Source organism: Hemitrygon akajei, chromosome 31, assembly GCF_048418815.1.
Source record: "Hemitrygon akajei chromosome 31, sHemAka1.3, whole genome shotgun sequence".
NCBI lineage: Eukaryota > Metazoa > Chordata > Chondrichthyes > Myliobatiformes > Dasyatidae > Hemitrygon > Hemitrygon akajei.
The window spans coordinates 5301263-5327565 of record NC_133154.1 but is presented as its reverse complement, the minus strand read 5'-3'; the positions used below and the strand labels follow the sequence as shown (position 1 = coordinate 5327565).

The 26303-nt window shown below is 44.4% G+C and overlaps 1 protein-coding gene across 1 annotated transcript in view; it reads right to left on the bottom strand.

Moving 5' to 3' along the window:
- akt1s1 (AKT1 substrate 1 (proline-rich)) overlaps positions 1–26303 on the bottom strand; it is a 49244-nt gene that overhangs the window by 8729 nt on the left and 14212 nt on the right. The window contains exon 2 of the mRNA XM_073033587.1: positions 15359–15848. Within this exon, the coding sequence (XP_072889688.1) occupies positions 15359–15830 (472 nt within the window). The 5' untranslated portion in view covers positions 15831–15848. The remainder of the gene's footprint in view (positions 1–15358; positions 15849–26303) is intronic.

Below are 26303 nucleotides of genomic sequence, written 5' to 3'. Positions count from 1 at the left end.
CAACCATCCTAAATGTGTTGTGACTGGAAATTTTACTTTATGGTATGAGAATTAGAAATATATACTTCTTTCTAAAACAAGGTGTCTCATGAGAGAAGTACAAAGGGCATAAACATAGCAAATCAGTGATGCAGAATAATAAGTCATAAATGTAAAAAAAATGTAATTTTATATTTTTGAGGGAAGAATTGAAAAGTAGTGTTTGCTAAATTTTATTGATATAGTGCCTTTACCACAAAAGAATTTGCGGTAAGGCTCTTCAGGTGTAGAAACAACAATGGTCAACCAATGAGAACTTGTAAGATGCATTTTCGGAAAGTTTAAGAAGGGAATTCAGAAGAATGAAATCAGAGACAAACAAGACAGAACTGGAGGGGAGTTAAGAATGCAAGACAAATATTGCATAACAAAGATAAAATACTGATACAAGAGCAGTACCCAATATGCACAAGGACAATGGAGTAACAGGATTTGGTACAGGTAAAGAGAGAACAGATGTTTATACACAACAGCTATACACTTCATTAGATACGGAGTGAAACTCCGTACTCTTCTGCAGCTTCAAGGTTTGACCTGTTGTACATTCAGCACACCACTGTTGGAAAGTCTGATTTTGAGTTTACCCTCACCTTCCTGTCAGCTTGAATCAGTCTGGTCATTCTCCTGTGACCTCTCAACAACAAGGTATTTTTACCCACGGAACTGTCACTCATAGAACATTGTTTTTTTTGCACCAATCTCTGCGAACTCTAGAGTCTGTTGTGTGTGAAAGTCACGTGAGATCAGCCATTTGAGATACTACCCCATTTGACACCAACAATCATTCCACAGTTAAAGTTACATAGATCACATTTCTTCCCCATTCTGATGTCTAGTCTGAACAACAATGGAATCTCTTGACCACATCTGCATGCTTTGATGCATGGAGTTGCTACTACATGTTTGGCTGATTAGATATTTGTATTTACAAGGAGTACAGGTGTACCTAATGAGTGGCCACTGAATTTACAAAGTTGATTTTGATACTTCCAAGGATGGAGTCAGGGTGAAGTGCTGAGGCAGACTTTGAAAGTGCCAGGTAACTCCCAAAAGACAAGTTAATTATCTACACTTATTGCAATACAATTCATGCTACCAATAGAGTTTGCTGTTGAAATTTGTTTCAGACAATAGATTTGCTTTTTAGTGCACATGGGGAAACCCAGTAGATATATATAAAAAAACACCTTAATGCTTTCAATAATAATGGAGTGCATATTATTGACAGTAGCAACATTTATCACCTGTTATAACTGCCCCAAAACTGAGGGGGTAGTTGAAAATCAACTGCATTGGTGGGGTCTGGAGCCAGGGTGGTCAGATGGGGCAAGTACAAAAATTATCTTTGCTGGAAGAAAAACTGGATTGTCTTTAAACCTACCAGTTTATCAACCGTTTCCTGGTTACCGCTACTGATACTAGAGGCTTTTATTTTTTAAAAAAAACTCATGTTGCCTCAACAAGCTTCATCATGGGCACTAACCTCCCTATTCAAAAGGGAGAGCATCATTAAGGAGCCCCAACTTTTTCCTCCATCTTTGCACTATTTAATATTTTATATACAAGCTGGCAATGGCAAACCACTCCATAGAACAATTTGCCAAAAACAATCACGGTCATGGAAAGACACGATCATCCACATTGTACAAAACAGCACATTAACGAATGAGCGATATTGTAATTTACAATTTTTATGTATTGCATTGTACTGCTGCAGTAAAACAACAAATTTCACGACATATGCCAGTGATATTAAACCTGAGTCACTAAAGGTTTCCAGCATTTTCTATTATTATTTCATATCTCTAATATCAGCAGATTTTAAAAATATATTTCCAGGCTTAAAATTCCAAAATCTCAGCTGCCTCAGTGGGATTTGAACTGGTCTCTGGGTGCTAGTCCACTATTCTATCACCTTCATGAATGGCATGATACCAAATTCCTGAATAGACTTGAGTACAGATGAACAAGACACAGCACTGTTCCAATAACCTGTTTTATTTCACAGTACCTACCACTGCACTCAAAAGGACAATCAAAAATTAGAGACTGAACCAGTAATAATTTCACAGCAAAGCATGAAATACAAGAGATTCTGCAGATGCTGAAAATCCAAAGGAACACACACTAAATTCTAGAGGAACTCAGCATGGCAGACAGCATCTATGGAAAGGAATATAGAGCTGACTTCAGACCAAGACCTTGGAGGTTGCAGGTGAGAAGCTTGTTCTGTATGAACCTGTATAGCACCAGTCATGGCTTACTGGGTAGCAGTCACCTAGAACACTCTATTTATCCATTTATTTAAAGATGTGGCATGGTAACAGGCCCAACGAGGCCTGCCCAATTAACCTGTGCCTCTTTGGAATGCAGGAGGAAACCAACATGGTTACAGAGAGTTTAAAAACACAAACACGAGGAAATCTGCAGATGCTGGAAATTCAAGCAATACACACAAAATGCTGGTGGAACGCAGCAGGCCAGGCAGCATCTATAGGAATTAGTATAATCTACGTTTCGGGTCGAGACCCTTCGTCAGGACTAACGGAAAAAAGAGATAGTAAGAGATTTGAAAGTCGGAGGGGGAGGGGGAGATCCGAAATGATAGGAGAAGACAGGAGAGGGAGGGATGAAGCTAAGAGCTGGGAAGTTGATTGGCAAAAGGGTTACAAGGCTGGAGAAGGGGATTATCATAGGACAGGAGATCTTGGAAGAAAGGGGGAGGGGAGCACCAGAGGAAGGAGTTATTGTGAGAGGGGGGGGAGAGGGGGGGAGAGGGGGGGGAGAGGGGGGGAGAGGGGGGGAGAGGGGGGGAGAGGGGGGGAGAGGGGGGGGAGAGGGGGGGAGAGGGGGGGAGAGGGGAAAAAAAAATATATATATATATATAATAAATAAGTAGAGGGATGGGGTAAGAAGGGGAGGAGGGGCATTAATGGAAGTTAGAGAAATCAACGTACATGCCATCAGGTTGGAGGTTACCCAGTCGGAATACAAGGTGTTGTTCCTCCAACCCGAGTGTGGCTTGTTACAGGGAGAATGTGCAAACTCCTTACAGGCAACAATCACTCTAATAGAGTTATACTAACTGCTACACTACCATGCCATCCCCGGTAAGGTTTGGCTTTAAACGCCATGCCAGGATCTGGAGCACATATCTTGCTGGCATTTCAACACACAATGGAAAGAAGATTTCAAAGCCACAAGTAGCATACATCAGATGAAGCAGAAATGAGATCCTGCCTGCTATTTCTATTATACACAAAGAAACTGCAATCATTATTTTGAAGTACATTATCAATGTATACACTTAAACCTGAGATTTATCTCCTTATGGGTGCCCACAATACAAAAAGAAACCCAGAAGATCCATTATAATAAAGACCAATAAACATCCAATGTACTGAGAGAGTGAAAAAACAGATCAGGCAAACAATAAAAAGCAAGCAAATAGCATTTGGAAAGAAAGTGACCCCTTGGACATGAAACCCAAAGCAAGTCACAGCCTCAGCTCAGTGCATAGTGGAATAAACACTGTGGAGCCTGCAGACACAAAGCCCAGCGCAGCCAGAGTAGGCCACAGCCTCCGTGTAGTGCAGAGTGGAGCAAACGTCACAGAGTAGCTAGCAGAACCAGTCCAATCCTCTCCTCTGGTCCCAACACCCAGCCTTTTCAATCCATCTGACCTGGCACTTAAATTTTCCGAACATCAGGTTGTTCCTAGCTCTAAGAACTGCACCCTGCCGCATCGACACGCTCTCAGCCTGGACCCAGCCACCACATTTCACCATGTATCCAACCATTCCAAATCAGCCGGGCACTTAAATTGATTAAACCTTGCTCTCGGTTTAGGTGGATGGGCCTAAATCTGCCTCTCCTCTACTTGCCTCAAACATGCCTCAACGTTGCCCTGACTTAAATGGTGTGAGTTCTAACACCACACTTTTCTTGGCAAATACTTTTCTTTCAACCATTATCACAAAAGTTATCTTGTTATCAGAACTGATAGGTAACACCTCTGTCATGATTATTCTAAGCACTGGTGCTCGACAAGGTAGTGTCCACAACCTCTACTCTACTCCCTGTAAACTCATGACTGTGGGGCCAGATTCTGCTCTGACTCCATCTACAAATTTGCAGATGATACCTCTGTAGTGGGCCATATTTCAAATAATGATGAGTCAGAGTACAGGACGGAGACAGCGATATTAGTGACATATTGTCATGACAACAACCTTTCCCTCAAGGTCAACAGAATAGCGTGTCACTGACCAGGAAGGGGTGGTGCACATTCTCAAAATGCTGGTGGAACGCAGCAGGCCAGGCAGCATCTATAGGGAGAAGCAGTGCTGACATTTTGGGCCGAGACCATTCGTCAGGACTGACGAAGTTCCACCAGCATTTTGTGCGTGTTGCTTGAATTTCCAGCATCTGCAGATTTCCTCGTGTGGTGCACATTCTCTTGCCTAAACCAATGGCACAGAGGTTGAGAGCTTCAAGTTCCTAGGTGTGAACATCATCAATAACCTGTCCTGGTCCAACTATTCTATCTGGATGTATTATGGCTTGGTATGACAACTGCTCTGCAGGTGACCAAAGAAACTGCAGAGATTAGTGCACACAGTTCAGCACATCACAGAAACCTCTGTGGACTCTGTCTATGGTTCACGCTGCCTCAGTAAAGCAGCCAGAATAATCAAAGATGCCACACGCACCAGGAATTCTCTTTTCTCCCCTCTCCCATCAGGTAAAAGAAACAAAAGCTTGAAAGCACATACAACCAGGCTTAAGGGCAGCTTTCATCTTGCTATTATCAGACTCTTGATCACACAATGATGTACTTTGTAATGATCTTGCACTTTATTTAACTGCACTTTCTCTGTAGCTTTTTCATCTTCCTCCCCCATGGGTGCTTGTTGTTTTCTTTTAAAATGGGTTCTTTGTGTTTCTTGTTTTGTGGCTACCTGTAAGGAGATGAATCTCAAGGTTGTATTACATTAATAAATTTACATTGAACCTTGATGTGACAATAACAAACCAATAACAATAGTTATGCTGCTTATGCGCACTCCTCGTTTTCTAATTGGTTAAAATGCAGCCTATAAATAAACATAATCACTACTGTAGAGTGTTCTGGATAGCCATCTTGATTCTTCAACGCATTATTGGTTAAGTCACCTTGGGTATGTCATGTACCATTCAGCTAGGTCTTCCAAATAGACAGAGACACACTACAACAAACTAACAGTGTGTGGCGACCCACATTCTGCACAGGCCAACCGGCTAACAAATAGCCAGTGCGCGGGGAGAGACTTTAGTAATGCACCTCTGATGTCATTTCCGCCCAGAGAGGGCGGGCGCTATGGATTAAATCCCAGCGCCGTGAATTTTGAATAAACTAGTCTCGAAACGGCTTACCGACTGCGTGTCATTATTTCAGCACTGTGTGTAGCACATCGCTACATTGGTGACCCCCGACTGTCCAAACGGGATTTGGACCAAAGATGACCGACTCTTCATCTGTTCACACAGTTTCACTAAAACTGCCGACTTTCTGGACGCTGCGACCACGCGTGTGGTTTAGCCAAGCAGAAGCCCAGTTCCAGATTCGGCAGATATCCTCTGATTCCACGCGTTACTACCACGTGGTGAGCGCCCTTGACCAGGAGACGGCCACCCAGGTTGCAGATTTCATACAGTCGCCCCCGGAAGGCGGCAAGTATGAAGCATTCAAAACGCTGCTCGTTGAGACACTTGGCCTCTCACGGCGTGAGCGAGGTGCCCGCCTGCTTCACCTGGATGGTTTGGGAGACAGGCTGCCATCAGCATTGATGAACGGGATGCTGTCCCTGGCTGATGGACACAAGCCCTGCCTCATGTTCGAGCAAGCGTTCCTAGAGCAAATGCCCAAGGACATACATCTGCTGCTGGCCGATGCAGATTTCAGCGACCCCCAAAAGGTGGTGGCCCGGGCAGACGTGCTGTGGAAAGCCAAGAGGGAGAGCCTGACGTCTGTCGGTCAGATTACCAAGCCACGCGTCCAACAGCGGACCAGACCAGGCCCAGCAGGGGAAAGCACACAACACAGAGGCAGGAGTGAGGAGGCCAGTGAACAGTGGTGTTTCTACTACCAGCGGTGGGGCACAAAAGCCCGCTGTTGTCGCCTGCCCTGCAAGGGCCAGGGCCAGCTGCCGCTAATGACTATGGCGGCTGGCCACCAGGACAGTCTCTTGTACATTTGGGACAAACAGTCGGGATGCCACTTCTTGGTCGACACCGGAGCAGAGATCAGCGTCTTGCCTGCGACGGGAAGCCAGGACCCACCCTGAGGGCTGCAAACAGCAGCAAGAAACGGACCTACGGCACCCGCACAGTGCAGCTGCAGTTCGGCACCAGCCGGTTCACGTGGGACTTCACACTGGCCACCGTGGCCCAACCATTCCTGGGGGCGGACTTCTTGCGAGCTCACAGCCTGCTGGTTGACTTGCAAGGGAAAAGACTGGTACATGCCGAGACTTTCCAGACGTTCTCCCTGGGTTAAGCCAAGTTCCCGGCCCCACACCTGGACTCATGGTGTCAGACAACGAATTCACCAGAATCCTGGCGGACTTTCCATTGATTCTGGCACCGCAGTTCACGGCAGCCATGCCCAGACACAGGGTACAGCACCACATCCCGACCCAGGGACCACCCCTCCACGCCCGCGCATTAAGGCTCCGCCTGGCGAAGGAGGAGTTCAAGAGGATGGAGGAATTGGGGATCGTACAGAGGTCCGACAGCCCATGGGCCTCCCCCCTGCACATGGTGCCCAAAGCAGCAGGGGATTGGAGGCCATGCGGCGACTACTGCAGACTGAACGAGGCTACAACTCCAGACCGCTACCCCGTGCCGCACATACAGGACAAACCTGTATGGGGCAAGAATCTTTTCCAAAGTAGACCTCATCCGGGGATACCATCAAATCCTGGTGCACCCTGAAGACATCCCCAAAACAGCACTCATCACCCCGTTCGGCCTGTTCGAGTTCCTCCGAATGCCGTTTGGCCTGAAGAACGCCACACAGACGTTCCAGCGGCTAATGGATGCAGTGGGACGCGACCTGGACTTTGCGTTCATCTATTTGGATGACATCCTATAGCCAGCAGTAGTCGCCAGGAGCATCTGTCCCACCTCCACCAGCTCTACTCCCGCCTGAGTGATTTCGGCCTCAAGATCAACCCAGCCAAATGCCAGTTTGGTCTCGATACCATCGGCTTCCTGGGCCACAGGATTACCAAAGGCGGGGCAACATCTCTGCCCGCCAAGGTAGACGCGATCCGCCACTTTGCCCGGCCCAACACAGTCAAAGGCCTGCAGGAGTTCGTTGGTATGGTGAACTTCTACCACCGTTTTCTCCCCTCAGCAGCCCGTATCATGCGTTCTTTGTACACCCTGATGTCGGGTAAAGGCAAGGACATTACTTGGGACGAGGAGACCGCAGCTGCTTTCGTTAAAGCCAAGGAAGCCTTGGCAGATGCCGCGATGCTGGTGCACCCCAGAACAGACGTTCCAGCCGCCCTCACGGTGGACGCATCCGACACAGCAGTCGGTGGGGTGCTGGAGCAGCTCATCGAGGGGTGCTGGCAACCCCTGGCGTTCTTCAGCAAGCACCTACAACCACCTGAACTCAAGTACAGTGCTTTCAACCAGGAGCTGTTGGGCACTGTAACTGGCAATCCGGCATTTCAGGTACTTCTTAGAAGGCAGGCCGTCCACGGACCACAAACCATTGACCTTCGCGTTCACGAAGGTGTCCGATCCTTGGTCGGCTCGCCAGCAGTGACATCTGTCCTACATCTCCGAGTACACGACGGACATCCAGCATGTCTCGGGAAAGGACAACGTCGTGGCGGACGCACTCTCCAGACCAGCTGTCCAGGCCCTGTCCCTGGGGGTGGACTATGCAGCACTGGCGGAGGCGCAGCAGGCAGACGACGAGATGCCCAGCTACGGGACCGCAGTCTCAGGTTTGCAGCTGCGAGACTTTCTCGTAGGCTCAGGTGATAGGACCCTCCTGTGCGACGTGGCTACCGGCCAACCTCACCCCATCGTCCCAGCAGCCTGGAGGCGGCGAGTTTTCGACTCCATACACGGTTTGACGCACCAACCGTCCGGCTGGTCTCCAGCAAGTTCACGTGGCATGAACTTCGCAAGCAGGTCAGTGAATGGGCCAGAACGTGCGTGCAGTGCCAAACAGCCAAGGTGCAGCGCACACTAAAGCCCTGCCACAGCAGTTCGAACCCACCCACTGGAGGTTCGACCACATTCATGTGGATATCGTGGGCCCTCTACCAGTGTCCCGAGGAGCGCGGTACCTTCTAACTATGGTAGACCGGTTCACGAGGTAGCCAGAGGCGGTCCCGCTCACCGACACATCTGCCGATTCCTGCGCCCGAGCACTGATCGTAACCTGGGTAGCACGCTTCAGGGTACCGGCCCACATCACCTCCGACAGAGTCGCCCAGTTCACCTCCATCCTGTGGTCGGCTGTGGCCAGCCTGTTGGGAACACAGCTACACCACACAACTGCCTACCACCCACAGTCGAACGGACTGGTGGAACGCTTCCACCGTCACTTGAAGTCGGCTCTCGTGGCCCGCCTGAGAGGACCTAACTGGGTGAACGAGCTTCCCTGGGTCCTGCTTGGAATTCGTACAGCGCCCAAAGAGGATCTGCACGCCTCGTTGGCCGAGTTGATGTACGGCGCGCCCCTGGCCGTCCCAGGAGAGTTCATACCAGCCCCAAAGGGGCAAAGGGAAGACCCCGCAGCTGTCCTGGACAGACTACGCGAAAGGCTCGGCAACCTGGCCCCCATACCAACTTCACAACATGGACGGACCCCGACCCATGTACCCAAAGACCTGCAGAACTGTAAGTTTGTGTTTGTATGAAGGGGCGGACACTGGGCACCGCTACAGCGGCCGTATGAGGGGCCGTTCAAGGTGATCAACAACAATGGGTCCACGTAGGTCCTGGACATTGGGGGGGAAAGAGGAGGTTTTCATGGTGGATCAACTCAAACCAGCCCATGAGGACTTGGCACAGCCGGTCGAGGTTCAGGCACCGCGGCGCAGAGGCAGACCTCCCAAACAGAGGCTGATCCAGACTGTGGACATTGGGGGGTGTATCGCCGGTTCTTGGGGGGGGGGGGGGGGTTATGTGGCGACCCACTTTCTGCGCAGGCGAATCGGCTCACAAATAGCCAGCGCGCAGGGAGAGACTTTGGTAATGCACCTCTGATGTCATTTCCGCCCAGAGAGGGCGGGCACTAGGGATTAAATGCCAGCGCCGCGAAGTTTGAAAAACTAGTCTCAAAACGGCATACCGACTGCGTGTCGTTATTTCAGCACTGTGTGTAGCACATTGCTGCAAGTGGATCAAATTATATGCAAATTTATTACTTGCAAGGGAAGACTACCTCCGTAAGTTAAGTCATCAGTAGACATCTTCAATCTTACAGCTGAAAACAGTTCATTTTTATACATTTACAAAGTGCAGTAATTCATCAACTTCATGTCTTTGAGGTCACTTCACCCCCTAATTGCATTCCTGTCTTATCTCACATTTGCCTTTAATGAGCCCAATTGTCTTTGTGGCATCTCTTCCCCCACCCCACCCCACAACAGCTGTCTCCTGATCTTCTCTGCTTTCAATCATACAATGCTAAAACACTCCCTGTTCCAAATCACATACCTTTGCAAGCTTCCCATCCATCCAACCAGATCAGCAAATCAGCAAAGCATTGTGGGATCACACAGGTTCCATTGTGTCACATTACATTTTACATAAGTTACAAATCCATAAAGACTTTAGGGTTACAGATATATTTCTACAGAATATTATGGGACTTCACTCCAACAGCACTTGCCTATTACTTTGTACCTATTACCCATGGGTATTAGGCTGTGCATAAACAAGTTATACAGGTTAAATTGTCTTCTAGCTGTACTTATTTGAAAGGGTAACAAGGTATTATCCTTGGGAATGGATGCCTCAGAAGAACAGATCATGACAGAATTTCATACTTCATTTGAACGTTGAACATAAATAAAAGGAATGATGATGAAATTAGCTAAAGTGAACTGGGACAATAAATTAAGGCTGGAGACAGACATTTGAGAATCCCTGAAATATCCCAGCGAGGGAAAGAACCAACCAAAATAATGGAAGCATTAAGTTGAAAGGGAAAATGCACTTGCCAAAAGTTAGCAGTAGACTTCAAGAGAAGCTTAGAATCTAGGAAAAGGTGACAACAAAATAGATGTGAACACAAACTCAAGAAAAACTATATACTGTATAAAAACAAACAAAACAAAAGAGGCCCAAGTGAACATTCATCCCCTAGATAATGTAAAGGCTACACACAGCAAAGGATTTAAAGCATTTTGCATTTGTCTTCACAGTTGAAGAAATACCCCATTAGTCCTAAATAATGCTGGGAAGGCATTAACTGTCATGCCATGAGAATTCATATTGGGTGAACAAATGGAGCCAATGACCAATACATTTCCATCCCAGGATTTTAAGAGCAGCAAACGATATGGTGGACATCCAAGTATAATCTTCTGGAGAAGTGAGCTTTCCAAGCTTCTGGCAATGTGATACTTCTGTTCAAAAAGGGAAACAGGCAACAGCGAGATAACCTAAAAGCCAATTAGCCCAATTTCAGTTGCTGAGAAGAGTGTTGAAATGAAAATGGAAGCATATCGAAGAAACTGAACCTGATACTTGGACAACAATTTAGGCGAGATTGAAAAGGTCAGGGTGTTGGGGACCCAGGCGAGGGACAGGCCAGTTCAGCTTGCTGCTCTGCTCTAAGGGTCTATGGACGGACTCTCTTTATAGACTTCAGTTCAGAACCCCATTTGCTTGTGGTTATTGTTTGCATGATTTGGTTTTTTGCCTCTCTACACATCATCAGGTGTTTGATTTTTTTTTAAATGGTTCTTTTGGGTTTCTTTGTTTCATGGTTGCCAAGGAGATGAATCTCAAGGTTGTATAATGTATACATAATTTGATAATAAATGTACTTTGAACTTTGAGGCTATAAAAAAGCCTACCTGAAAAAAAAACTAATCAATTTAGTACAACTTCCATGAAGCAGAGAGAGTGTACAACTAACCGAATATTCAAGGAAACTTCAGAGGATAAAGGGAATGAGGAAATGTATTTGGACTTCTTGAAGGCATTCAATTTCCATCAAAAGGTGGTCATATCAGAGCCCAAGGTGCTTGACTCAACATATTAGCATGGAGGACCGACGTGCCAACTACAAGGAAGCAGCAAGGTGGTAATTTTCAACCTAGCAACCTGTAAATAATAGTACATGGAACAGTAATGTAACCACAACTGCACTAGACACTCAGTAGCCACTTTATTAGATACCTCCTGGAAGCTAAATGTGGCCACTCAGTGTATGTTTGTGGTCTTCTGCTGCTGTAGCCCATCCATTGAAAGGTTGCGTGTTCAGAGATGCTCTTGTGTACACCATTGTTGTATTATGCGGTTATGTCAGCTTAAACCAGTCTGGCCACACACAGAATCTGAATCAGGTTTAATATCACTGGCATATGTTGTGAAACTTAATGTTTTACAGCAATTTCCTCTGACCTCTCTCATTAACAAGGGATTTTTGCGCACAGAACTGCCCCGATTGGATTTTTTTTTTTTTTTTTTTGCACCATTCTCTGTAAATGCTAGAGACTATTGTGTATGAAAATCCCAGGAGATCAGCAGTTTCTGAGATACTCAATCCACCCAAACTGGTACTAACAATCATTCTGTGGCCAAAGTCACTTAGATCACATTTCCTCCCCATTCTGATGTTTGGTCTGAACAACTGAACCTCTTGACCATGTCTGCATACTTTTATGCGTTGAGTTGCTGCCACATGATTGGCTGATTAGATATTTGTATTAATAAGGTATACAGAGACTTAATATAATGAAGTGGCCATCTAGCATACAAATGTAAGGAATTCTTACTGCAACTGTTCAACACAATACTAAGATTATATTTGGAGTGTTGTGAACAATTCTGATCCTCCTCAAATTTAAAAGTTATTTGCATGGAGGGAAGGTTCTCTAAATATATAAATAAAAGGCACCGGGGGTTGCCCTACGAGGAAAGGTTAAACAGGATGGGACAATTTAGAAAGAGAGATGATCTTATTGAAACATACACAGCAAAAAGGGGGCTAGACAGGGCAAATGCTGCAAGGACTTCCTTTCATAGGAGAGTCCAAATCCAGAGGACAAGGTCTCACATCAGAGGGAGCCCACTTAAAAAATTAAGATGAGGAAGAATTTATCTCGGAAGGTTGCAAGCTTTTGAAACTCTTTGCACAAGGCTGTGGACACAGTCTTAAGTTCAAGGACGTGATAGATGGATGTAATCAGTTAAGAGGGCTATTGGGATAAAGGGAAGGAAACCTGACTGTAGGAACGTCAGACCATGACCCTGAGGTCTTAAGAGTAAACTGTTCCTCCACTTTATGACCCATTTGCATATTAAAAACACAAGGCATAGTGGAGAAAGTCCAATGTTTTTACTAGGAAATGAACAAGGATTATTTTTGGTTAGAAGCGATACTTTTGGACCTGACCTTGCAGAAATTGGGGAAGTGAGGGCTAGTCAGCAGGAATATAGCTGGTCAAAGATCATGGTTAACCAGACAACTACATAGCTCTATTTAAATCTGGCTCATACTGAAATGGCATGTAGGGTACTATAGCCCAGAGTTCATCACAATCTTCAGAAACTTGACCCAGTGTTATGCAGCTTGCATTCTATTTCATGTCAGGGAAACCCCATTCAATGCAGACAGGACACAAGCAGTTAAGGAGGAATAGGCCACATGGCTCAGTTACTGCAGAGACACGGGAGATCCATAATGTCTGTGCACATTCTAACAGCATGACATCATTTTTCTTCTTTGGGTCATTTGCTTTCTGAATGGGAAATCTGGATCAAATCTCAATTCACAGCTGGCCGGTGGGTTTAACACAGACAGTTCCCTTGGGGAGTTCACAGTACACAAATAACTAGCTCTGCATACAAAGACAGTGAAGGTTAAAACTTCACGGTAGCAGAGCAGATGGTACAACACTATTACAGCTCGAAGCGAGTTCAGAGTTCAATTCCGGCGTCCTCTGTAAGCAAGTTTGTATGTTCCTTCCTGTTGAAATGTTTCCTCCAGGTGCTCCAGTTTCCTCCCACATTCCAAAGAAGTACGGTTAGAGTTAGTGGGTTGTGGCATGCTATGTTATTACCGGAAGTGCAGCAACACTTGCAGGCTACCTACCTTTGATCTCTGATGGTCATTGACACATTGCATTTCACTCCATGTTGTACATGTGACATACAAAGCTAATATCTTTAGCTTTTGAGATGCAGGGTCATGGTTTTCCAAAGACGAAGTGCTTGATCAAGCCAGGGAGTGTACCCGTGAAATATTGGATCTTTGTTTTCTCGAGCAAGCTAGTAGGGTGTTGGTTTAATGACTCACCAGAAAGATTTCAAAAAGAGTGGTGCTTCCTCGACATTGCACTGGAGAATCAGACTATCTTTTTGCTCACTAGGGGATCAACCAAGTATAGTGTCCAAACCACAGTGAAGCTACACCAGAGCTGTGTTCTATTCACACTCTTGCATGGGACAGAATGCTGGTGCATGACAGGGAAAGACCTTGCCAAGTATTCGTCATTCCACACCGGAAGATTTCCCGTATCTTCTGGCCAAAAGAGATCTCCAGCTACACCCTACTCCTCCAGTATCACCAAAAGAACATGGCCACAATCATCATGAGAAAACATCAGAGCTGGACTGGGGACGTGATGAGAAGAGAGGTCAATTCCATCATCAAGACAGCACTTCATTGGACCCCTGAAGGACGGAGGAAATGTGGGAGACCAAAGACAACTGTAGAGGCAGAAATGAAGACTCTGAACCTTACCTGGGGCAAAATAGAGAAAGTGGCCAAGGACAGAGAGATGGAGGTCCTTCACTGCTGCCCTAAATGCCAACAAGGTAAGAGGCACAGCAGCAGTGTCATTTTTTGGGAGACATTTGGGGAGAGGGAGATAATGTCAAAAATAAACCAAAATATTGCTTTAAATGGAAAATAAGGTACAGGTCTGCGGATTGTGAAGCAACATCTTGCATGCAGATTGACCGCCCAGCAAGGACTTTGGAGAGAACAGTGAAATTGAAGGTAATAGCATTATTTTGACAAATGATTTGAAGAGATAATGTGGTCCTTGCTCAGTGGCTTTACATTAGAATGGTCTTTCTCATGGGTCTCAATTGTTTTAAGAAATGGCCAGGGTACATAACAGATGCTGACAGAGATACCTGATAAAGTATCAGGTGCTGATAAAGATTAGCTTTATTTGTCATATGTACCTCAAAGCAGACAGTGAAGTGTGGTCTTTGTGTCAAATCACATCAGTGATGATTGTGCTGAGCAGCCTGCAAGTATATACTTCTGGCAACAAGCTAACTTGCACTCAACTCACTAACCCGTATGTCTTTAGAATATAGAAGGAAAATGGAGCCCCAGAAGAATCCCACAGTCACAGGGAGACAATACAAACTTCTTGCAGACAGCCAAAGTCAAATTTTGTGTATGTGTGTGTGTGTGTGTGTGTGTATGTGCGCGTATGTGCGTGTGCGCATATGTGTATAACAATATACTACCTTGAGACTCATTTTCTTGTAGGCATTCACAGGAAAATAACAGAATTTATGAAAAAAAGCATACACAAATAAAAGACTGACAAACAACTAACTGCAAAAGGCGCCAAACTGTGGAAGTAAAAGAAACACCGAGAACGCAAGTTGTAAAGAGTCCTTGAAAGTGAGTCCATAGGTTCTGAAATCAGTTCAGTGTTAAGATGAGTGAAGTTATCCATACTGGTTCAGGAGCCTGATGGTTGAAGGGCAGTATCTGTTCCTAAACCTGCTGGTGTGGGACCCAAGGCTCCTGTACCTCTTACCCGATAGTAGTAGAGAGAAAAGGGCCTGGATGGTGGGGCCCTTAAGAATGCATGCTGCTTTCTTGTGGCAGTGTTCCATTAAATGTGTTCAATGATCAGGACAGTGGCAGAATTGAACCTGGGTTGCTTGTGCTGTAAAGCATTATGCTAACCACTACGTTACCATGTCACACCTTCCTTTTCTCCCAAGTACCCTCTCTTTGACCTTTCACCTACACATCAACTCAATGTGGTTTTTGCATGTTAAGTCTACTCAGTGTAGGCATTGCTACTGTGTGGTTCTTTACCTGAAGGGTCATCCAAGTTACATCTGTCCACATCTCTTTCGCTTTCAGAGGCCGTTCTCTCATCAGTCTCTGCAGCTCCAGAGTCACATTCCGTCGCTGGTCTCAGTTTTGTTGAGCTCTGACTGTCAGATGATAAGCTCCCCTTGCCATAAATGGACGGGTAGCTCTTGGAGAAGGAGTCCTCAGCACTGCTTTCGTCCTCCTTTGTGTCTTTTGCGTTGCCACGCTCGGGGATGGCACAGTTGGTGTAGGTAGAGGTCTTGTGGAAAACAGCAATATCGTCCAGGTAGTGCTTGGTGGCGTCCGAGAGGGTCCCAGTGCCATGGACCACATAGGCAAGGTTTGATTGCAGCTTCGGCCGGTAAGCAGTCAACAGGGCAACATCATTGCCCGTTTGCTGACGATACTTGTCCGCTGCACAGATTAGAGAGTCCCAACTCTCTCGATGGTTATCAAGCATGTCAGTCATCATTGTAGTAGGTGTAGTTGCCTGTGGGATAACAGAAAGACAAGACAGTAGGATTAGAAGTGTGTGCTAAGACAACAATGGTAAGGTTTCAGCTAAAGTATTTTATTTAATTCTGACTACCACATTGGAGGATGCCTTTTTGAAATATAGCAGCTATATTTCATCAGTTTAAGGTGATTTGGTTTGTCACCTTAAACACTCGAAGACTTCTATAGATGTATCAGACTCCTCAATACCCAGAGCCTGGACTGACACCTTAGTGCCCTATTGTCCTGTTTATTAATTATTGTAATGGCTGCACTGTTTTATGCACTTTATGCAGTCCTGGGTAGGTCTGTAGTCTAGTGTAGTTGGTTTTTTTAAAAACGTAGCTCAGTCTAGTTTTTGTACTGTGTAACACCATGGTCCTGAAAAACATAGTCTCATTTTTACTATGCACTGTACATGGCAGTTATGGTCAAAATGACAATGAAAGTGACTTGATGTACTGTGGAGAGCATTCTGTTAGGTTGCATCACTGTCTGGTACGGGAGAGACGGGTGGGGTGCTAATGCACAGGATTAAAAGCTACACAAAGTTCTAAAATTAGTCAGCTCTATAGTATCCAAGACATCTTCATGAAGCGGTGCCGCAGAAAGATGACGTCCATTATTAAGAACCCACATCATGCCCTCTTCTCATTGTTGCCTTCAGGAAAGAGGTTTAGAAACCTGAAGGCACACACTCAGTATGCAGGAGCAGCTTCTTCCTCTGATTCTTAAATGGATATTGAACCCATGAACACTACCTCACTTTATTATTTCTGTTTTTGCACTACTTTAAATAAAACTATATATATATATATATACCCTATATATATATATATATATATACACACACACATACACACACACACACTTGCTGTAATTGATTCACTTTTCCAATGTTACTATTGCAATGTACTGCTGCCACTAAGTTAACAAATTTCACGACACATGCCAGTAATATTAAACCTGATTCTGTACATACAGAGGAAATTCACTAATGGTATAAGAACTGACTATGTTATGTTGGGAAGCAGGAAAATATTGAATCCTCCACCACCACCCCCCATGCAAGGGGAACAAAAGGTTGGACAGAGATGTTTTACAGCACGACTTTCATGGAGCAGACAAGGGAAAACTGTTTCTTATGGTCAGCGAGGGCAGGTGGAACATTCAACAGGAAACAATTTTTTTTTTTACTTACACAGACACAGACACAGACACGTTATTATGATCTATACTGATCGTGGACTTCAGAAAGGGCAAGATGAGGGAACACACCAGTCCTCAGAGGGATCAGAAATGGAAAGAGTGAGCAATTTCAAGTTACTAGGCATCAACATCCAAGGATCTATCCTGCCCTACATATCGATGCAAATGCAAAGACAACATGCAGCAGGTATACTTCATGAGGAGTTTGAGGAGACTTGGCGTGTCACCAAGGACCCACAAATTTCTACAGGAGAATTGTGGACAGCATTCTAACTGGCTGCATCACCATCTGGTACGGTGGTAGGGGGGTGTGGGGAGGCTACTGTACAGGATTGAAATAAGCTGTAGAGTTGTAAACTCAGCCAGCTCCATCATGGATGGGCACTGGTCTCCATAGTATCCAGTACATCTTCAAGAAGCAATGCTTCAAAAAGCAGCGTCCATCATTTAAGGACTCCCATCACCTAGGACATGCCTTGTTCCAATCAATGAGATTGGAGGTATGGATTGTAGAGTTGCCCTGCCCCATGAAAAAAAAAGCACACTAAGTCAGGTTACAGACAGAACCTGCTCTTCTCAAGAGAAATCTGTTTATGTGCACCATGCTTCGATCAAAACAACTTTCAGAGGACCTTATAAGAATTGTACAGATGCATGAAGCTGGAAAAGGCTGCAGGAGCATTTCTAAAGATCTGAATGCTCACCAGTCCATAATAAGAGAAATTATGTACAAATGGAGCAAATTTAGTACAGTTGCTACTCTCCCTAGGAGTAGGCATCCTGCAAAGGTTGCAGCAAGAGCACAATGTGCAATGCTGAAGGAGGTGAAAAAGAACCCAAGCATAACAGCAAAAGACCTGCAGAAATCTCTGGAACTTGCTAAGGTCTCTATGCAAGTGTTCACTACAAGAAAAACACTGAACAAGAATGGTGTTCATGGAAGGACCCTGAGGAAACAACTGAAAAAAAATAAATAAATTGTTGCACATCTAAAAGACCACCTGGATGTTCCACAACACTTCTGGGACAATGTTCTGTGGATATACGAGACAAAAGTTGAACTTTCTGGCAGAAATGCACACCACTCTATTTGGAGTGAGAAAAGGAACACCAAAACCTCATCCCAACTGTGAAGCATGGTGGAAGGAGCATCACGGTTTCTTGTTCCTTTGCTCCCTCAGGGCCTGGACAGCCTGCAATCGTAGGGGGAACAACAAATTCAAAATCGTATCAAGACATTTTACAGAAGGATGTCAGGGTAGTGGCCTGTCACCTGAAGCTTAATGGAAGTTGGATGATGCAACAAGACAATGATCTGAAACAGAATTAACTTAAAAAGAAGAAAAATTTTGTTTTGAAGTGGCTAAGTCAGAGTCCAGACCTTAACCCAATCGAGATGCTGTGGCAAGTCCTGAAGAGGGCTGTTCATGCAAAGTATCCCAGAAATATTGATGAACTGAAATAGTTTTGTATGGAGGAATGGTCTAAAATACCTCCTCATCGTTGTGCAAGTCTGATCAGCAGCTACAGAGAATGTTTGGTGGAGGTTATTGCTGCTAAGGAGGTTCTACTAGTTATTATATACACAAGAGTTCATATACTTTTTTCCAGCATGGATTGTGAATGATTAATCAATGTGTTCAATAAAGACACGAAAAGTACAACTGTTTGTGTGTTATGAGTTTGGGCAGATTGTGCTCGTCTAATATTGTGATTTAGATGATCAGACAACATTTTGTGCAATTAATGCAGAAAATCAGAAATTACAAAGGGTTCACAAACTTTTTCTTACAAATGTACATATGTACAAAAAGCACACAGTTTTTCATACCCAGGTCACTAGCACTGTAAAGCACTATGCTACCATGCTCAAACCTTCCTTTTTGTTTTGGGAGAAACTTATCTTTAACTGACCTTAGTCACAGAGCAAATCAGAGTTAGTCAATGCATAGGAAATAAATACTCCTCGGCCATCAGCTTCTGAACCAGCATGGACAACTTCGCTAACCCCAACTGATATCAAAGGATATGGCAAGAAGGCAGGTGTATGGGGTTGAGCGAGATCTGGGATCAGCCATGTTGAAATGGTGGAGCAGACTCGATGGGCTGAATGACCTAATTCTGCTCCTATGTTTTATGGTCTAACTTTGAGCTGAATTCCACAAACTACAGACTAATTTTGAAAGACTCTACAACTAGTCATTAATATTATTTTTACTTATTTATCTAACCGTTTTTCTTTTTACAATTTCACAATTTGGCATCTTTTGCACATCTGTGATTTATCAGTAAGTTTTTCATTAATTCTATTGTGCTTCTTTATACTTGCTGTGAAAGCCCGTAAGAAAACTAAACTCAAGGTAGTATATGGTGACATCGCGGTATGTGCACTTTGTTAAGAAATTTACTTTAAATATACATAAAAGATATAATATATAAAGCGTGTGTGCGTGCATGTGTATACAGGGTTTTGCAACAAGGCTGGAGGGGAAAGAGAGACTAGTCAGACAAAGTAAATATTGAAAAAGCCAGAACCAGACAAACTGGCTCGATGACCCATCTGTTTAACAAATTCTCTGTTACACTTTGCCAGTTGCAGTAATGTTAATAAGAACGCTCATCTAGTGAACCTTCAAGGTTAGTAAATAGTCTTTTGCTATTTGTGGTGCTGTAAGTTTGTTAGTTCAATCCCTAATCTAGAGAGTCAAGTACACACCATTGACTGACGCTGCACCGCAACATTGAGCAAGTACCACCGTGTCAAAGACATCATCTTTCAGACGACAGGAGGCATCTAGACCCCAATAGCTCAGTTGGATTAAAAGTAAACATAGATGCACCACTCCATCCAAAAGTCTGTGAGTTGCCCCCTCAAGTAGCACCAGTTGCTCGGGTTTTAACAACAGTTGAAGAGGGAGAGTCTGTGAGATCAGACTAAGCAGCCAATAACTTAGGACAGAACAAAGTTTCTCAATTCGGAGCACAATTAGTAATTCTGTACACAGGACGGCTGTGAAAGCTCCATCTGAAGGCTCAGCTGAAAGGAGAGACCAATTTTTTGAAATTGAGGGAATTATGGGGTTAGTATGAGAATGTGGTACTGGGTCAAAAGAATAGCCATAATCTTGAAAAGCAGGGCACACTGAATGATTTACTTGTTTTTAAAATCAACACACATACAATGTTGGAGGAATTCAGCAGGTCAGACAGCATCTATGGAAATGAATAAATACATTGGACTGAGACCTTCCTTCAGGATTGGAAAGGAAGGCGGGGGGGGGGGGGGAAGATCCCAGAATAACAAGGTGGAGGGGTGGGGGGGGGGGGTGAAAGCCAGGTGGTTGGGAAAGGTCAAGGGCTAGAGAAGAAAGAATCTGATGGGAGTGGAGAGTGGATCATAGGAAAAAGGGAAGCAGGGAACCTGGGGCAAGTAATATGCAGATGAGGAGTAGTAAAAGGTCAGAGTGGGGAATAGAGGAAGAGGGAGGGAGTGGAATTTGGTTACCAGAAGGAGAAATCAATATTCATTCCATCAGGTTGAAGGTTACCCAAACAGAATACAAGGTGTTGCACCAACTTGAAGGTGGTCTCGTCCTGGTACATTTACCCAATTGCCCCCCCCCCCTTTGCTCAGCAAGTTAGTTGCCATGCCCCCAAGCACTCCAGAAAGAGGCCTACTGACCAACCACACACAAGCCACCTGTAAAGTACCAATCAAAATTAATCACATTAATCAGCACTTCATCCGAAAGCAGGAGAAAATAGTGTACAAGTGCAAGATGCTTCTAATTTCCAAGGAGTGAAAAAGATTGTTACTGCCAGCAAGTGGTGTAGTGGCATCAGCACTGGACTTTGAGGCAAGTGGTCTCAGGTTTGAATCCAGCTGGCTCCTTGCACACTTTCCATTTGTGCTGGGTGAGCATTGATCTATCAACTTGGCCTCATTAAAAAAAGACAAAATGCTAAAAAAGACAAGGAATACACTAAAAGGCACAGAAAAGAACAAAAAGATTGTTACTTGTTTGTGTGACACCAGACCACGAATCTAGGATAAATACAAGAATACATGACCTGACATGGCTATCAAATGACTTGTAGATGATACTTTAGAGCATATATGTCAAACTCAAGGCCCGCGGGCCAAATCTGGCCTGCGGTGGAATTATCTTTGGCCCGCGAGACAATATCTAATTACTATTAAAGCTGGCCCCAGTAATCGAAGCGCCTATGGCGTATGATATGGCTAATGCTGAGTTTATTCAGGTACCAGGTTTTCAGGGTTTTTAGTGTTTATTCGGCAGTCTTGCTTGGCAGTCTTCTTCATAAGAAACGGAATTTGTAAAGTGAAACACTTTGTAGTTATAGCAGAGACTGAGACACATGAGAGCAGGCTGAAAAAACGGAGGCAACGAAAGCTGCGTTTGCATGCGTCCGACTGATCCGGCCCGCATGAAGCTGCATTTTGCTCAATCCGGCCCGTGACCTAAAATGAGTTTCACACCCCTGCTTTAGAGATACAGCATGATAATTGGCCCAACAAGCCTGCACTGCCCAAGTACAACCATGTGACCAATTAACCTGGGAATGTGGGAGGAAACCCAAGCATTCATAAGACCATAAGATATAGGAGCAGAAGTAGGCCATTCAGCCTATCAAGTCTGTTCCACCATTCAATCATGGACTGATCCAATTCTTCCAATCATCCCCACTCCCCCACCTTCATCTCATATTCTTTGATGCCCTGGCTAATCAAGAATCTATCTATCTCTGCCTTAAATACACCAATGACTTGACCTCTACTTGTTCTCCGTGACTGCATGGGCTCCAACCCCCCCACCCCAGTACTCTGGTTTCCACCTACAGTCCAAACACACACCAGTTAGTAGGTTAATTGATTATTGTAAGTTGTCCTATTACTAGGCTAGAATTAAATTGGGGCACTGAGCAGCATGACTCAAGGGCCGGAAGGACCTATTCCGCACTGTATCTCAATAGATAGATAATTTTCCTTTCAAACATTCAATTTTTCCCCAATCGATCAGGCAGAAAAAATTCTCACCACAATAGATTAGCAGCACTGATTGATCACATTAATCTCTTTGCACTGAAATGGACCTGGCATTTTTTTTTGGGTCAAATATTTTTATTTTTTCTTATACACTATTTTTACAAGTTTTTATGTAAGGCCTGAAACGTGAATCATTTGTGTCTCTGTGGTTGCCGCTTGACTTGTTGAGTTCCACCAGTAGGTCCAGCAGCATCTATTGCACTTTACTTAGAGATAGGGCACGTAACAGACCCTTCCGGCCCAGCAACCCACCTGCTTAATCGCAGGACATTTTACAACGACCAATTAACCTACTAACTGGACTGTGGGAGAAAACTAGCACACACACACTCACACTCACGGGAAGGATGTACATACGAACTCCTTACAGGTGGCATCGGAATTGCATTCCGAACTCTTGACACCCCCAGCTGTAATAACTTTGCATTAATCACTATGCTACTGCGACATCCCATTTTGTGTGTGTTGCTGTTTAATTTATGTCAAGGTTTTTGGGATTATTTATGACAAACAAAACTTTTCAGGAAAGCACAGAAATGATGGCAGCCATGCATTTATTTTGATTAAGCTGCCCAAAAAGACCCACTTCCAGCTCTTTACCCCTCACCTTAATTTAGGCTTCAATAATATATTCAATTCTGTTTTATTTATTTATTGTTTATTGAGATACAGTACAAATAAGGCTCTTTGAGCCCCGTCGCCCAGCAATCCCCAAATTTAATCCTAGCCTAATCACAGGACAATTTACAATGGTCAATTAGCCTACCAACTGGTACATCTTTGGACCATGGGAGGAAACCATAGCACCCAGAGGAAACACACGTGTTCTGGGGAGAACGTACAAACTTTTTACAGGCAGCAATATGAAATTAACCCAGGTCGTCTGTGCTGTAAAGTTTTGAGCTAACCACTGCACTACCATGCCGCCCAAAAGTGTCAGCATTGGATCTGCCTGAACCTTCCTTTCTCCCTGTCTGCTGTTTAACATATTATACAACTGTTTCTTTTATTATAATAGTGCCAGTAACATTATACTGTCTTACAAAAACAGGCATCTTGCACTCTAATGTCATCCTGTCAATCTTCAGGACATGCTGCTCAGGGACTTGGACTAATATTATTTTGTGACCGCAAGTGCTGGGCCGTAACTATGCATGCTGTGTGTGACTGTATGAAATGTGTTCTGCACCTTGGCCCCAGAGGAATAATGTTTCATTTAAGCTGCATACATGTGTATTGTTGAATGACAATAAACTTGAAGTTGAGAGTTTGTAATGGACCAGGTAATATTTATTTAGAGTTACAGTTAACAGGCCCGCCAGCACAAAGAGCCTGTGTCAACCAATTACATCCACGTGACCAATTAACCTACCAACTTGTGTGCCTTTGGAATATGGGAGGAATCCCGAGGTCCCAGAGGAAACCCGCAGGGAGACCGTACAAACTCTTACAGACAGCAAAGGATATTGAACCCGGGTTATTGGCTGCTGTAATAGCATTCAAAGTACATTTATTATCAATGTATACATTAAACAACTTTGCGATTCACCTTTACAGGCAATCACAAAACCAAGACCCTGCAAAACAAAACACCATAAAGACTGTCAAACATGTAATCTGCAGTAAGAAAAAAAATTCATGCAAACAATAGAAGCAAATAGCATTCTGAACTGAAGCCCACAAAGACAGCCCGTCCACAGAAACTTAGTTCAGCACAGAACCGAGTAAACATCACGGAGCAGCAAACTGAACCTGCCCATCCCTTGCCTCAGGCCTTGACCTTTTCAAACTGGTCCAGCACCTAACTACTATTACTACTACACTGACTCAGGCCTTAGGGGGCTGGCATCGGGCACGATGACAGACTCTTCACTCCTCCACGTGTTCAGTTCATCTACATTAGCCGTGCCACCATCTTCTAGGAGCATGCTGACCGTAGTCTTGGGAGGGCACCCAGGGTTCATCCTTCCATGCTTGGGCTCCCATGTGATGACTAGGCTGGCAGGTAGCTCAGGGTGGCGTAGACAGTGCCCTGCTAGTTGCAGTCTTCTTGCCTTGATCTTAGTAGTGAGCATCAGTAGGTCGTCATAGAGCTCGACGTTCGTCATGTGCTGTTACCAACTTACGTCTGGAGCATTCATGTATAGCAACAATCTAGTGACTTTGGCATGGTCTTGGTGATTGTCCACGTCTTGCATCCATATGTGAGAATGGACTCTATGACTGCTATGAAGATCCTCTTTTTGAGCCCTCTGGTCAGGTTCGACCTCCAGATTTCCTTCATGTCGTTCATAGCCCTCCACGCCAGCGCCTTCCGTATCTTTATGCCCTTCTCCAAACTCATCATTATTGACCCAAGGTACTTGAAGTCTAAGACTTTCTTAATGGTATCATTATTTATGGTCTTGCGAGTACCGTAAAGACCAGCACCTAAATCATAGCCCAAACATCGGGTTCTGTTGCTTCGACACACTCTGGGGCCTGGCCCGCACCAACTACTACAGTACCATGCTGTCCTGGTAACACCAATGATAGGAAATGACAGTATCTAAATTAAGGAACAGACCAGAGACAAGTGCCATTGCCAGTTTAGCAAGTATCTGGCTGAACATACATAGACGTACTGGAGGGGCTAATGCATTAAAAGGACATTGCCACCTAGTCTGTTTCATAGCATATACACTCAGTGGTCACTTTATTAGGTAAGGAGTGGAGCTGGTGTGGTCCTCTGCTGCTGTAGCCCATCCGTTTCAAGGTCTGATGTGTTGTGCATCCAAAGATACTCTGTTGTAATGAGTGGTTATTTGAGTTACTGTAAGCGTGAACAATTCTGGCCATTCTCCTCTGACCTCTCTCATTAACAAAGCATTTTTACTCATAGAACTGCCTATTACTTGATTTCTCACCATTCTCTGTAAACTCTAGTGCAGGGGTTTCTCAACCCTTTTTATGCCATTAACTGAGGAGTCCATGGACCCCAGGTTGGAAACTCCTGCTCTAGAGACCATGATGTGTGGGGAGAAAAAAAAAAATCAGCAATTCTGAGATACTCAAACCACCCCATCTGGCACCAATAATCATTGCACAGTCCAAGACACTTAGATCACATTCCTTCCCCATTCTAATGTTTGGTCCGAACAACAATTGAACCCCTTGACCAGGTCTGCAATCTCTTATGCACTGAGTTGCTGCCACATAATTGGCTGATTAGATATTTGCATTAATGAGGTGTACAGGTGTACCTAATAAAGCGGCCATTGAGTATATTTAGTAAGTTCTTGGTATTCCTGGGAACTCCCTAGTTATTAAATACATTTAATACTAGCATTAAAGATATATATTAGCCTGTATAAAAGACCAAGTTATTATATTGAAGGAAATCCATGTTAAAAAAAATTAATCCATTTATTGCCACTTCCAGATTTAGACAGGTAGTTTGTAAACAGCGAAGCTGTAATTACATGCCCCACCAAAGACATTAAAACACTGTACAGATTCCAACTCAGCTCCAGCTAGCTAAACCATATGTCCCAAGGCAAACATCTTGCTGTGACACATTGCTCCCTCCAGAGTTAAAACTGTGCAGTCTCCATACAAGAGCATACTTTCAGCACAGGTACAGAATAGCTCTGGCACATTTGTACACACTGTACATTTAGGAAGCAGCTACAGAGTGGAAAGAAGCTATTGCCAATAAATATGTACACAACACTCACGTAGCAAGTAGGACTTTATCTCATTGTCGGGTCAGTGGGATCGTTTGCAGCAATGAAAATAGATTGCAGCCAGCAGCCAAAAGACTGGGAGATCAATAACTTTGTTTTATTGCTAGTAAAATTGCACTAATGTAGCAAGTGAAAGGCAATAAAAACTAAATTATAATTACTTTAGCACCTCAAACTCAAGACTCAACCTTTACAAATGATTTGTGTAACTAATGGATGCATAGTAATATCACATTTCTGTTTACGGGATTGTGACCAGATATGTTTTTTTAAAATCTGTACTCATGAAATAACTATTGTTCAGGATATTGCCCTGCTATTCTCTAAAGTAACACAGACAAAATGCTGAAGGAACTCATTAGGCCAGGCAGCATCTGAGGAATACAGAGTCAAGATTTCGAGACAACATCCTTTGAAGGGTCTCCTTTCCATATTTGCTGCCTGACCT